The sequence below is a fragment of the Apis dorsata genome, unplaced genomic scaffold (genome assembly GCF_000469605.1).
Source record: "Apis dorsata unplaced genomic scaffold, Apis dorsata 1.3 scaffold_34, whole genome shotgun sequence".
Taxonomy (NCBI): domain Eukaryota; kingdom Metazoa; phylum Arthropoda; class Insecta; order Hymenoptera; family Apidae; genus Apis; species Apis dorsata.
Genome location: NW_006263336.1, coordinates 43,840 through 58,855, shown reverse-complemented (window position 1 = coordinate 58,855; position 15,016 = coordinate 43,840). Strand labels below are relative to the sequence as shown.

At 31.7% G+C, this 15,016-nt stretch overlaps 2 protein-coding genes and 4 long non-coding RNA genes across 10 annotated transcripts in view; 1 reads left to right on the top strand and 5 right to left on the bottom strand.

The window, feature by feature from the left end:
- LOC102680234 (TNF receptor-associated factor 4) overlaps window positions 1-15,016 on the top strand; it is a 30,526-nt gene that overhangs the window by 3,609 nt on the left and 11,901 nt on the right. Inside the window, exon 3 of one of the 3 annotated variants that reach the window (XM_006608302.2) lies at window positions 12,171-12,323. The exons of 1 other annotated variant lie outside the window; for it this stretch is intronic. In XM_006608302.2, coding sequence (XP_006608365.1) covers window positions 12,294-12,323 — 30 coding nt within the window. In that variant the 5' untranslated portion in view covers window positions 12,171-12,293. Of the gene's footprint in view, window positions 1-11,787; window positions 12,324-15,016 lie in introns of those variants that run through there. One more of the 3 variants, XM_006608300.2, reaches the window with a different exon arrangement.
- Window positions 2,105-3,714, bottom strand: LOC116186095. Its single transcript, XR_004151034.1, has 2 exons — window positions 3,239-3,714; window positions 2,105-2,866 (listed from the first exon to the last, which is right to left on the bottom strand). It is a non-coding gene; the product is annotated as an uncharacterized LOC116186095 (long non-coding RNA).
- Window positions 8,117-8,578, bottom strand: LOC116186094. Its single transcript, XR_004151033.1, has 2 exons — window positions 8,337-8,578; window positions 8,117-8,272 (listed from the first exon to the last, which is right to left on the bottom strand). It is a non-coding gene; the product is annotated as an uncharacterized LOC116186094 (long non-coding RNA).
- LOC116186090 lies at window positions 9,094-11,118 on the bottom strand. 3 transcript variants are annotated; one of them, XR_004151031.1, is made up of 3 exons: window positions 10,580-11,118; window positions 10,403-10,510; window positions 9,094-9,194 (listed from the first exon to the last, which is right to left on the bottom strand). It is a non-coding gene; the product is annotated as an uncharacterized LOC116186090 (long non-coding RNA). The 3 variants fall into 3 exon arrangements; XR_004151032.1 differs by lacking the exon at window positions 9,094-9,194 and adding an exon at window positions 9,632-9,921; XR_004151026.1 differs by lacking the exon at window positions 9,094-9,194 and having other exon boundaries at window positions 10,402-10,510.
- LOC116186096 lies at window positions 12,929-13,417 on the bottom strand. The gene is made up of 2 exons (XR_004151036.1): window positions 13,175-13,417; window positions 12,929-13,120 (listed from the first exon to the last, which is right to left on the bottom strand). It is a non-coding gene; the product is annotated as an uncharacterized LOC116186096 (long non-coding RNA).
- The window catches only part of LOC102681180 (probable DNA replication complex GINS protein PSF2), a 14,498-nt gene continuing 13,706 nt past the window's right edge, over window positions 14,225-15,016 (bottom strand). The window contains exon 6 of the mRNA XM_031512336.1: window positions 14,225-14,230. The gene's annotated coding sequence lies outside the window, so the exon portion shown is untranslated. The remainder of the gene's footprint in view (window positions 14,231-15,016) is intronic.

Genomic DNA, 15,016 nt, shown 5'->3' with positions numbered 1-15,016 from the left:
GCCTATCTGGTGGCAGAATCGCGCGCGTGCATACGAACGCTTCGTTACATTCTCGAAGACAACCTCGAGGCCAGGATCTCCGACTTTCTCTCATCTCCGTGCATCCATCTTAGGTGTGCGGTTGCATATGCACGGAATGCTGCTGCTGACCGATAAATACCCGTGACGATCAAAGCGATCAAAGATTGATCGATTATCCAGTCTCTTTTTATGGCGCCTTCTGAATGTTTCCACGAATGGTATTCGATTCGATTTAAATTGCTTCTGAAATTTTAGGAATGTTGAATTTTTCATCCTTTCTTTATTATGTGAATGCATAATAAATCGTATCAAAGTCTATTTTATTCTCTTTTCTTTGAATTCTAATTTGAATATTTTAGCTTCTTTGAGATAAAAAAATTTCAGAGTTAACTCCGATTCAAGATCCCCAAAAATCGTAGGACTTTTTAAAATATTCTAGAATAAGAAAATGTTACATTAATAAAAGTAAAAAGATAATTTAATTCGATAAAATAAAAATTCTTTTAAAATTTTTTTAAACTTATTAGCGAATTTAAGTTGCTAAACCTTATAAGAATTCTTCGTGTTACGTTTAACCGAGTTTCAACATACCTGCTTAAGGTGAATGAATTAGTATGAAAGGGAGAACACCGAATTCCAGCGCATACTTGTACATATATGCGAATAGGAGAAGGGTAATTCCAAGTACCACCTGCTCCGATCGTAGATTCAACATCGCATATCCTATTTTATTTCTTTTTCATTTCGAATATTCCGATTCTTTGGAATTCTTTAAGAAAAAAAAATATTCTCTGGAAAAGATTAATAACAATTTTAAATTACGTAAATTTTGAATAGCATTAAAATCGATGTACCTCGAGATATTCATAAGCTATATCTGATTATTAAATTAATCAATTTTTAAACATTTTATTTAAAAAACACTTTGAAAAATATAGACGACATTATGAGTACTTCTTCATCTTTTTTTCATTTGGGCGACATTTAACAGACCTTGGGCGTGTTTTATGCAAAATTGGAAATCACCGTGAATACTAAAACTGCTTGGAGACGTGTTACTCTCATCGCTAGTCCCCGATGCATCGTGGCTGCAGCTGCCCGCTCTGTGTGACAGCTGCAGCTTTTTACTCACTGCACTGGTTACTCTGGTTTCCATGTGCGGAAGACGTCGGACACGTTGTATGTAGTATGATCGTGCTGGTCGCACGCCACTGGCCGATAAAAAGACCGTGGAAAAAGAGAGGGAAACGACGCAATATGATATCCTATTACACATATAAATTATAACAATATATAATTACCATAGACAACTTTTTGATTCTTCAGCCATGTCGATTGATCTTAAGGATTGGTTACTTGTATGGAAATGATCAAATAAATTTCCACGTAATTTGTGTTTACGAATTTCATCGTGCACATTGATGCGTTATTTGTGGATCTTTTAGAAAATAATAACGCGAGAAAGCGTATTAATTCCATGCGTTGTTTGAAACTCGTAGTCCTTGAAGCTGTGTATTTCGATAAAGGTATTTAATATTTCGATATTTCATGTAGTGGGCGACGTATCACGATATTCTATATCCTGTTTATTGCAAATTAGTTGGAATTGAAAGATAAAGTTTCATTGTAGGACACGTATATTGAATACTTGTTAATGAGAAAGATATGTTAAAATAGAATTTTGTTGAAACAAAATTGATTTCTTGTTTTGATTATAAATCAAGATTTTTGTATATTCCATTGTCATTGTATTATCATAATCTTATAATAACAGAATGTTTTAATAATATTCTCCAGTAATTATCTCAATTTTCTATAACTTTTCAAATTTTAATTCTATGAAATTATATATGTCTTATATATGTTAATGATCCTGTGATCAGATTGCGATAAAAGTAAATTTATTCGATAATTTCATTTAATAGACAATGGGCATTGTTAATTGTTATATAAGATAATCATTCGACGATATGAATGTTGATTCATAATAATTACCATGTATAGTATCAACTCATTCCAAATTTGAACAGATACATCATCTAAAAATCTTCTTATCAGAATTTTTGAACTTATTCACATTATCTCATTATTATTCATATTATCAATTCAATGAATACAACATTTCACATAACAGCACTCAATCAAAGCAGTGAACAATATTTAAAATGTTAAATTATGTCTATGTTAAATTATTTGCAAATTCACTTCAAAAAGAATAATCGAATTCTGGATAATTTTGAACAACAGCCAGAAACGTGTACCAAAGCTTGACACGGGTATGAGAGACATCTGGCCAGTGATCCATCCGAAAATGCACCAGATGCAGGTGCATCCTCGATCCGTGCAAGCGGCGCGTTCCTCTGTGATTTCATCGTTATTTTGTCCAGTCGAGTTGAGTTCGAAAGGTTTCTTTCCACGTTGGAAATTGGGGGTGATTTCACAGTTAAGGCGAACAGATGTTGTGCACGCTTTCGAAGATGTTCAACGTCTGAGAATATCGTTGATTCAGATTTCGCTTTTCCTTCTATGTAAAATTGAATTGCTCGTGGAAATGTTATAGTCAGTTATCTAGATCGAGATCCTGATAGTTTAGATCGATGGAAAAAAGGAAACGGAATGGCGGTCGAATATTCATGATCCTTAATTACACGTTGGTAGATGAAGATCGAAATAAGAGAAAGATGTCGTGTGATGATAAATTGTTGGCTGATTCTTTTGTAGTGTTAGGTAAATTGAGGGAAATACTTGCTGAAATTTCCTGTTGAGAATTATAGAAGGTGAATTTGTAGCATCTTTTAGCTGTTGTGTAACTTTTTTTAATTCTTCTATCCATGTCTGTGCATCACTAGAAAATTTAATTTTAAATGAGTAATAAAGAAAAAAAGATATGATAAAAATAAATGATTGAAAAAAATCGAAAAAAAAATTTTATAGAATTGAATAATAGCAATAAAATGGAAAAAGAAGAAAAAAAAAATTTAAAGATTAATAGATAGAGGATTGAAAAATAAAGAATAAGTAAAATTATGAATTAATTAAAGAATTTTTTAATTTTTCCATGTATATAATCTTAGATAATAAAATTACCTGATTTCCCAAATTAAAATTCATATCCAACATAATTGAATTTAATTTTAATTTAATTTAATTTAACATAATTTAACTTCTTAAATTATACACGGTGGAAAAATTAAAAAAAGCAAATTAAGTTCATTACCCATGAATGGTAGAAATTTATGTAATAACTTATGCGTGCCCTCGTAAAACAAGCAACGAATAAACAGAATGTATTTTCCTTCTGAAAAAATAGTCAAAGAAATAATATAACTGCGTTTCTCGTTTCGCTCGCCGAGTGAACGACGTGAATTCGAATTAACCGTTGTTTTATGCGAATAGCTGACGCACTTGCAGCACGAATGGATATATTCGAGAAGGTTGGTTGGAGGTTGAGACACAAGATGAACTGGTGCCTATCCTTTCACTTGGCCGTTTTGTGATACGAACCTCCCTACTTGCGAATGGTACTTAAATGTGTGTGCGTCCGTTTATCCTTAAGGCCGATTACACAACCAAACGAATACAGGGTGTCCCGTTTGCTCGGAATTCCTGCCACTTTCCCGATATGGGATCTAACATCTCAAGGATTTTGCTCGTTGCAACGTTATCTCGAACTGGAGAAATTTTCATTGATGAAACCTTAAAAAGAGAAATATCGATATTTTTAAAGAAAAATCAAATTTGTAATTTTATTAGAATCATTCAATTATTCTAATTTTGATTGTTTCGAATCTTTTTATTGAAAAATTAGAAAATTTATGATATTTATTAAGAGTTTAATTATACACTCGAGATTCACGAGATGTTTGGATATATTAGAGAAAGAAAATTTTTGATTCTTCTACTTCTTCGTCGTTTAAATAACAAATAAACCACCCTATATATATTTTCAGTCAAAGTTCATTAAACCCGTAACAACTTTCATCATCCTCTTTCACAAAATATTCACTTGAATACTGACAAACATACCGATGATAATAAACATCGAACAAACTTTTTAGGTTAGGACAATTTGTCGAATTGGAAACAAAGAGTTCTGACAAATTAGGACAATGCAAGTTCCCAGAGATGCTCAAGGTAATGGAGAACCATTATATAGTAGCTCCATGAACTAACGACTTTCTTAAATATATTGCTTAAAGGCAAGAAGATGCACTTAAAGCCATTTGAGAATTCGCCTGTAAGTTGTCAGTACTGCTTTCGTGTTAATAGCTCGAGTGGAATGCATAGATTCCATGGACAAACTTGAAACTTTGTGTAGATGTCACATCGAGATTTATTTCTCAATCGTATGCGAGAAAAGAAGATCGAAAAATTTTGAAGAATTATCGATTCAACGAAATATTAGATTATCCATTACAGTTGGAAAAGGATGAGTTTCGTAACAACCACCATGTGATGAGCCGGTTACAATGTAATTGCGCCGGATAACCGGCCAATCTCTCGAAACCGGTCGTAATAGTTTCGACTTCCGGTTTCCCGCCGGATCAACCGAATCACTATGGCTTTCGTCAATGATGAATTAATGAAAAACATCGTCTTGAATTTGAGTATTGGATCGTGTACAAATTTAATTATCTATCTTCTTATTACATTTATTTTTTGCATTGTAATGTCAATTTAATATCAAGAAATAAATTAAATTGAAAAAATTAAATAATGAAACTCAATAAATTCAAAAAATAATATATTTCGAAGTATGTAATGAATTCGAAGTAACAGGAAGTTTCAGAAGTAATTGGAAGCAATTGATAAATTGAAATCGATTTATTTCAAAAAACTGATAAATTCAGAGATGTCTTGCCTCGAAATTATTTAATGAATTCAAGATGATTTAACTTCAGAGTAATAAATTTGAATGGTATTACGAATTGCAAAAATTGAGGTTAATTAACGTTCATTATGATATATTTTATAATTATTAATTAAGGTTAAGACGTTAAATTTAGAAGTGGAAATGATCTCTAAATTATTAGTAGTTAAATGATTTAATTAACTTTGAAAGAGATCTAAACGTTTATTTTTATTTTAACAATTAAATAAATTATTATTAATACCTTGATATAATCATATTGAATTCATTTTTATTGATCGTTCTCCAATGCGATTTTAGATTTAACCTTTTCTCCAAAGTACTTAAGTTAATTAAAGCCATTTAACAAGAAAATTCGATCGAACTGAATAAGAATGAATCTCTTTACATTTAAGTAGCCTATTAATTCCTTAGTTCAAACGAAAAAAATAATTGATATATCAAAATAAACTTTTGCTAATTGTTTCGATAAACTATTTTAATAATATTTTAATCTGCACAATATATATATATACTGTCTATTTCATTTCCATATATCTATATTCTAAGAATCAACTTTTCAATTTGGCTATCATAAAAATCAATATTATCACAATTTATTCCTTATACATTCATAAAAATCTTCTCTAAAAATAGAAAATATTCATTTAAAGATCTTCTGATCATTCAAAGAGTCAGGAAACACCATTCACAAGAACTCACACATTATGATATACGAAAGAATATTCAAATATAAAAATCTCAATAAAAACTTCTTATAGACGATGTGTCAATGTGACGTAACAATACCAATCCATTATTATTCCCCATAAATACCGGAGAACACGAAACAAAGAATAAATCTTCCATACCTGCAATTAACGACGAGAATATTTATGTTCCTCCGTCATTATACATGTACACCATCGAGTCGCGAAGAACCCTCGGGATACACGTGATACGTGACTACGTATACTCATCCAGGACCACGAGATTTCCCCCTTCCAGGTGCCTAAAAGGGAGCAGATGTGCACGTGGACGCAGGAAGTTTAGTTTTACAGAAGGAGCAGCTGACCTACACCGCGCATTCCTCGTGCAAGAGGATGGTCTCGGTGGTTGGCTTCGAAAAAGGGGGTTGATTGCCCCGTGGAGCTAGGTACAGCCTAGATATACACCCACATGTTGGCGCGGAAAGGAAAGGGGGCCCCCTATTTGAGAAACCATTTCATTAATGTGCACGTTCATTTCCTCAATGCATACTTTCATTTCATGTTTTAAGGGATGCTTATTTGATACGGGAAATGAGCTCCTTTTTTCTTCTTTTTCTAAATCGTTTGTGAGAATATTGTTGTTTCCTTTAAAATCGAAAATTTACAATTATTTTTATTTTTCATTGGTTGCTGTAGATTTTTGAAATGAATTGTATATTTGCTTTTATTTGTATTGCTTTTATATGTATTATATATGAAGTAATATATCCGTGAGTCCTCTTGATTAAACTTTTCAAACGAAATGTTTTTTTTCACTTTTCATTGTAGACATATTAAGAAAAATTCAAAATTATATGATGCTTTCGTTTATACGAAATATAACATGTGTTATTATGAATTAATATATTAAAAAATTAAAAGAAAATTAAGAATCCATCATTATAAATTCTTATTATATAATGTGCTTCTTATCTTATAAAGTTTATAAGTTACTGATTATCTTATTTCCAAACATTCTCATTTATTGTCAATATCCAAAACATTAATATCATTATCATCACATATCATTAGAAGGGTGCATATATAATTTTCTTTCCATCTTACATAAATTCTTTTAAATTCCACAATTTTCTGGCATTATCTGAAAAATATAACCAAGCTAAAGAAAAAAAAATAGAAAAATTTTTCAAAGAATTTCCTCCAGGAAATTCACAAGATTAAAGCTAAAACTAAAGGATTAAATCAATGGTCTCTATAAGATAGTTTTTACCTCAATTTTGGAAGAACCGGAATGAGAACACGAGAAGTTAGACCATGAGAACGAGGTAATGGCATACGAGAGGAGAAGGTGGCAGAGGTGGGTGAAGAGGATGAGGAGGAGGCAGAAAAGCTGCCGGTCAGATTGTGAGCCAAGCGAGGAGGGTTGCAGCTGCTGTGACAGCTGCAGACTTCCCAATATTATTCGCTGGGCCGCTCCTATCCTCCGAATGGTCCCTCACGTAGCCTCTCCAGGTGCTGCTCGCATCGGCACCTCGAAAAATCCTTCTTTGTTCGAGCTGAATGCTCTATGTGCTGTCTGGCCCTGTTCAATATCGATCTGGGATGAATTTTTATTGATTTCATGTTATATTGTGATGCGAAGAAAATTTATTTTTATTCCTGAAGCATGTATTAAAAATTATTTTCTGAAGAGATATTATACTTCATCTTTCTGTATATTTGTATCAAGGAATTTTTTATTATTTGAAGTTTATCTAGAAAATGGAATATATTAAAAATTTGTTTTATTTGTTTTTTTGAGATGTTTTGCAATATATGTTATGTGTGAGGAATATTGATTAGGAATTTCAAAGCAAGATTGATTTTCCATTGAATATTTATATCTAAATTTTTTAATAAATATATAATATTTAATATGAAATAATTTTATTCACCTCAAAAATTACTTCATTATCGATTTCAATCACAAAGGAAATTTATTTTTCTCCTTAAAGAGACATTCGTTCTCTTTTAACTCATAATTCACAATTTCTTTTTAAACATTTTAAAATATTCCTTTCTATATAATTATCTCTATCAATATTATTCTTGATTCTTGATTCTTCTTGATTATTCTTGATTCTTCTCTTCAATTATTCTTGATTCCAAGTTGATTAGTTTATATATACATATATCAGTTATAAAAAACATATTCAGTGCACGAATTATTGCGTAACCATCAACATATTCAGGTCGGTAGCTCGACCTTTCCCCAGTATGTACCTGTGCCGGATGCAAAACTGGACTAAACGTCAAGGAAACGTATGCCTACCACTGAATCTACGTAATCGCGATTTCCCTCGTGATTACAAAAACGTGCACCAGAAATCCATGGAAAAATCATGAAACTGTCAGTTTCAAACCTGTTGACGATAAAAAGAATTACTATGATTTCGAACTTACAATATGGATTGTAGTTTGATAACTTGTAACATGTTTGACAACTTTCTACTTTGTTTTTTATTTAAAAAAACGATGGTGAATCATTAAATTCTCATTCGAATCGCTCCATTTCCGTTTATCGACATGTAATCGAGTTGGTTTAGAATAGATCGAGATGATAAAAAGATGCCGATGAGAGGACGGTTTTTCTGAGTTCCGGTTGCATTGAGATATTCTGTATGCTGGCGGTTCTGATAAGTCAGCATCTGGTCTGGAAATCGGAGAAACTGGTTATTAAGGATATCGGATCCCTTGACACGAGAAACGTTACGCACCAATTACATTAGTGTTCGATATTTCATCGCAAAAGTGGCCTGAATGATATTGTTGGAAAATGCAACGGTCTGCAATATATTTCTATATTTCTTCATATTAGATCCAAATAGAAAACGAATAATTTTTCATGAAAATTTTTTTTTGATTCAGGATATCTTCTTTTTTTATAATGAAATATTTGATTTTGTAATTTATAATTCATGTACACATATGGAAGTTTTTTTCAATTATCCTTATGTAGCTAGAAAAAAAATCTTAAAATATATATATAAAATGTATATGTATATAATCTTGTATATGTATATAGAAAAAAAATTAGGATTTCATAAAATAATATTACCTTGAAATTTCTTTAAAAAATAATTTCTTATGCCTCTTATCATTAATATAACTTTGTAATATGATCTTCGTCGATATCTAAAATGATTCATCTTTTATTTAATATATTATATACTTTAATATATTATATCTATATCATATTTTTTTTAAAATAATTCTTTAAACTCTGTATGAAATAAAATGGAATAAAATATTTCAGAAATTCAAATTGAAATCTGTAGAAAGTGATGTCGATGACAACCATCGAAACTCATGTAAGTTTACTCTTAAGAAAGAATGATTTTGATCTAGAGAGAAAAAAGAGGGGAGAGACACCTGCTCTATGTATAAGAAGGGACGAAAAGGTGCGTGATCGTAAATATCATGTCTGTGAAATTATATGTCCTTAGGGAATTAATACAACCTGACATAGCGCACCTGTTGCGAATTTTAAATAAAAGAATCCTTGTATTCGAATTTCAAACCATCACTATCATTCTTCTCTTCTCGATGTTTCTTTTTTTTTGTGAAGACGAGAGCTACAAATAAAAATGAAACAATAAATGCAAATGTAATTTGCTAGTAGAATATTACAATTAATAAAAAATAAATTCCATAAGAAATTGATTTGAATTTTTTGCGAAGAAAATTAATAATAATGCAATCATATCTTGTCTAGTTAAATTGATAAGTTTCTTGAACTTCTTCTGAATTTTTTAATACAATATTAAAGCTTCTCATTTAAAAAAAAAACAACCTATTTTGAATTATAATATTATTGTTATTTAAAATTTATATAATTTTACTAACAATTATAGAATTTATCCTAATAATTTAGTAATTCATTTTGAATTATTTTTACAAAATATCAAATATCAAAATTTCTAATTTATCATTTTTCTAGATACATACATACATTGTTCATATATATATGTAAAAATAAAACAATGAATGAACAACGACGTTCACGATAATACTTCGTTATCCAAGGTGAACAATGCTATTTATATGAGCTAGTCGAAGGCTTTAAATAGGAATCCTTACAATCGACTTCAACTATCCCTGACATAGCTTGTAGTAATAACGTTTCTCTCGATCCGTTTCGATTTTTAAAATAGATTTCATTGTCTTCGATCGATCGTGATTGCATCAAATTAGAGATTGTCATGGCAAAAAATTGAATTATTCGCAAGAACATATGTTAAACTATAATTAGTAAAAGTTATTTGAACAAAACGTACTTTGAATTTGATGTGAATTGGTCCCCTAAAGGTTCAAAATATATCAGGCAGAGAAAAATGACATACCCATTTATCTGATGATCAGTTGGAATTTCTGGTCAAGGAAAATAGGGAACAGATGTGAACTCTTGAACTATGCGGGTTGAATTAAAAATTCAAATCGTTCTACGAATCTTTTGAATGCCCATAATGGATATGAACTCAAAGGGTAAAGCCATTGGTCGAAATTGTGTCAAGACTTAGACAAGATATGATGATGAAGGAACTGATTAAAAATTCTGAAGAGAATCTATATCAAATACTTTTAGATCTGATAATATTTCTCAAATCTGATAATATTAATCAGAGCAAAATGATATTTATAGATATATGAATTTTTTATCTTTACTTTTGAACAATCATTATAAAAATTCGAAAAAAGAAAAAATTCAGAGAAATTCGAGAAGGATATATTTCAATTGCCAAAGATTTTTTATCTGTGACGGATTCAGAATAAATCAATTAACTGTTTCTCTTCTTTTTTTTTAAATCGTTTATTTTTATGTTCCACTTATTCTGCTAATTCTCCACTGCATTCCATATGGCATAATTGTCTTTCATTTAACTACCACCATCTATAAACATAAAGAGATAATATATAAATGTGCTCTGTTTTCGATTGTCCTGGCAAAATAATGTCTCACCAAGATCGAAGGCGGAGCTTCGCGGATGTTCCTTGTTAGAACGCTGGGGTACCGGTTTGTATAGTTGGCCAGAAGGCTCGATTCCGGTCTGGTGGGGGGAAGGTCGAAGAAGGCCGCAGCTGGCTAGATCCTGTCCGCGTACATACAGCTGAACGGTTGAATGTAAGGAACATGCCTTGCCAGTTGGGCCTTACAATGTCGTTTTCCTCCCCTCCACTGTGACGGACCTGCAGTTGGCAACACGAGTATGTCTTTGCCGATCATGAGTCGCTATCGGACAAATTCTTTGTCTTGGAAAGGGCGTCAGTAAAAGTACCGCTTTGATAGCGATCACTTCGACTACCTGGTTCCAATCAACACATCAATAGTCTTGATTAGTTGGAGTGTTTATTGTAAAGGGAACATAGATAATTTTTCTTCAAACACATTTACTTGGATCTTTGAAATGATTTGGCCTCGATATTCACTTAACCTCTATTAAAATATTTAATCAAACATTAGTTAACCTTAAAAATAGTAAATTTTGATGTTTTTTTAAAATTAGTTTTTCTATCACTCTTTGTTTATTTGATTTATATAATTATTAATTTCATTAAAATGAAATATTTATATGTTTGGATATGTTTGGACTATATATGTTATGGAGAAATTAGAAAAAAAATAATTAAAATAAAAGATATTGAATTCTATTATTTTTAATCATACCTTAATGTAAAATCGTTTCGTATCATTTATTATATATATTGAACGCGAATCCTAGGTAACCTTAAACGATTTCTAAACCGCGATCCATGAAGTCAGCGGCGATTGTACTTGTGCCACATATCCGATAATCTCTTTCACACGTTCCTTCATTCACCGTCTTTCCCTGGTCACTGTCCTTGTCTCATCAACACCATTAAACTTCTCTCGTTCTTCCCTTTTTCTTCGTTCATCTAAAATAAAGAAGAAACAAGAAGGCAACGTATTACTTTGACGAAAAAAAGTTTATATCTCTTGAAAATTATACCGTGGTTGCGTTCGTCTTACGATATCATTTTATACAGTCTCGCTTCCTCTTATAATACGAACCACCCCATTAGCCATTTTCCACTATGCTCGTCCTTGTTTCGCACGTGTTGCTTCTCGCTTTCTATCGTATCTACCAATCAGCGCGCTTGGTCCAGCGGGCATGACGCGACCGTTCCACAGAGAGGACCGACCGACCGGACTGCGAACAGTCTGTCAGTAAACTTCGTGGCGTGCGTTGCTAGCGCGCGTGCTAGCAGACCGTTTCCATGCGTGTCACGACACGGATACACGCCAGCCGATCTCTCGAACTGCTTATTAATATTTATAAGCGGTTGGTTAACGCTTCAAAGTGAATTCATAGTTTGTGAAGATCAGGCTACAGAAGATTTGCGTCTGAACAAATGCCGACATCGAATTCTCTCCTTATTTTTTGTGTTTTGCCAATTTTTTAAGCAATCGCGAGTGCCAGAACGCGTATTGAACTCACTGAATTAAATATACATACAGATAGTAATATTACTGTATATTATATCGGTGAAATTTTGAAAAAGAAGAAAAGATGGTGCGTGGTCTGTCGCAGTGGACGAAAACCTTGAGCTTCCCTGCGAGGGTGTCCCCCCAGAGGCCTGCCAAGGAGTCGAAAGGGTTTCATGTGAGCCCCAGTGCTAGTCCCACATCGCCACCCAGCCCAATCAACGACAACATGGACAAGGCGCCGATTATTACCGATGAGGTTAGAATCTCACTTTTTTTATTCTAACATGCTTATCGTGCTTAATGGTAGTGTTTTCGAAATTTAATCTATATTAATGATGATTGATTTCATAAGAGAGAAAAATAATGATGGATTGTGTAATTCTTTATATGTGTAAACATAAGTGTGTTTTAGTTTCTGCAAAGTGAATAACCTCATTCAAAGAAATATACAAATTTAATTTTATATATTGTTTAATTTATAAATGATCACAGTTAGGCATACCAACTTCCACGTAGGTCATTCCTCGAATATACTGGAGCAGCGTTTCAAGTTTATCGTCATACGTGTTTCAGATAACGGTCTGTTGCTATACGCTTCAAGCAACCATGGTTTAATCGTCAGTTATGTGCTGCATTTCAGTTCTTGCATTTGCACTTGTAGTGGCCTATACGTTTGTTTACTTTCACATTGATACTTCACATATTGATAGTTCATTGAAAAAAAGTATTATTAAATAAACGCGACATTAATTTATATTACTTCTAATTGAGATTTATCTTCCAATCATATTTATTTAAAATTACTATAAAAACATATATTTTTTAATTTTTAGAAAATAACAAATTTTACTTGCGTTCACCATTCGTTACATTCAATTTCATAACCATGTCGAACAGCCATGTAATTTAATCTTCATGCGAATAAAGGGAAACCGCAGAATGGGGGAAATCTATTATTGGACAAAACGGAAACAGAGGGTTGCGTTTCGATATCATTTACAACAGCACCATTCATGATTCTATATCGTTATTGGCATAGATTCAGTTTTCTACCTATACGCGCCTTTGTTAATATATTACATATTAGTTCTCTTATTAAATACATACCTTTGTAACCATTTGATATCGATTTGTGAACACTTTTGTCAGAAACAAAACATTGTATAAGTTTGAATACTGAAAAGGGAGAATTTTCGTATTCATTCTTTGAATGCAGTCAAGCAATTCAATGCAAAACTAAATTATCCTTATGGCAGCTTTAATAATAATGTAGTGTAATAATTATTTTTTGAATACATGCTTCTTAACTAATATTTAATATTTTCTCTTAATATTCTTTTTTTTGCAAATTAATATGGCTACATTATCTATAAATTGTATAATAACACCACTAATTACAGTGAATAGAGTAATTTTTTGTTAAAACAATTCCATGGGTAAAAAAATCATGAAACATAACAGGCAAATGTTTCAACAGGATCGTATACGAAACTACATAACCTTTTCGCCATCTTTCTATCATGTCGACTGAATGATCGATTTATCTCGATAGCTAGAAATATATCGTTACATTGTTTGCATCAAACTTTTTTGAATCTGACTTCAGAATCGATTGTCTCTTTATTATCGATTTATTATCGATTGGATGATTATATCGATTACGATGTGAATTTATCAATATCGAATTTAAAATATAATGTCGTTTCTCTTGAGATTATTCCTTATATTTTTTAAATTGTTTAAGAAATTGTTTTAAAAATTGTATTAAAAATTGTCAAATTATTCATATATATTTAGGATCGCTTCAAATATTTGATTTATTATATTTTTGATCCTTTATTCTTTATGTGTTTGTATAACAAAATAAATGGAATTTATTCATGGGACAAGGGATCGCTGGAAGTCACTTGACATTGTCACCGTCATCCCTCTGCCATATCGACCGTATATTTAAGGAATCGAGTTCATCTTTTTTGCGGTCGGTTTAATCGTTCTAGCCCCCTCAACAACGCGTTGCCAACACACGTGCACGTCATTTATGATTCTTTTTATACAAACATATTTGCGAACGATTGTACACAATGATTGGGAGTGCCAAGTTTCCGCAAGGGGTGATTGGGGATATTCGTTTGTGTAAACACAACTTCAGAAGATGACAATGGCCTAACTGCAGCCGCTTGACGGCACGTGCCTTATGTTAAAAGCGAGTTTCTTTTTTTCACAAACTAATTCGTGTTATTGATGTGTCTAACCACATCAAATTAACAATCGTATTTAAAATAATAATTAGCATAATTTCTAATATTGCATTTATATATAAATAGTTTATGAACTGTTATGGCAAAATTAGGTTAGAAAGAAAAATCGTATTTTAACTTGGAAACATCTTTACTAGAAAAACGATCTATTTCTAGATTTTACTAAACAAGTATGTGCATATTACATAGACTAGTTTCAAGTATCATAGACAACTTGATGAATAAATCAAAGAAAACAAACTTATTCGCAGAATTTATTTGTTTTCACAGAAATATGCACATTTGAAGAAACTTTAAATATGTAAACATATTTAATCTTTTATTATAAAGAAATTCAATTTATTCGAAACAAATGAAAAAAAATAAGATAATAATATTTTTGTTTTTGTTATGATATGAACAACTTAGGATCGATAACAATTAAAAAAATTGTTCGATTTCGATAAAATATGTCATGTACTTAATACCACAAAACTAAATTGAAATTATGAACGCGTAGAAATCTCGCGATGGATAAAAGTTTAGCCTCGTAACAGAAAACGCAAAGTCGCGGTTAAAGACGTTCAAGCGTTCTCGGACTATATAAAATAAAGCGACAGCAAGAGCTGCCAGTGTCGATGAAGGTGGAGGCAAGAAAAGGACCGATGAAGACTGGTCCAAAGGCGGGGAAAGGCGACGGCGGAAGCGTGGG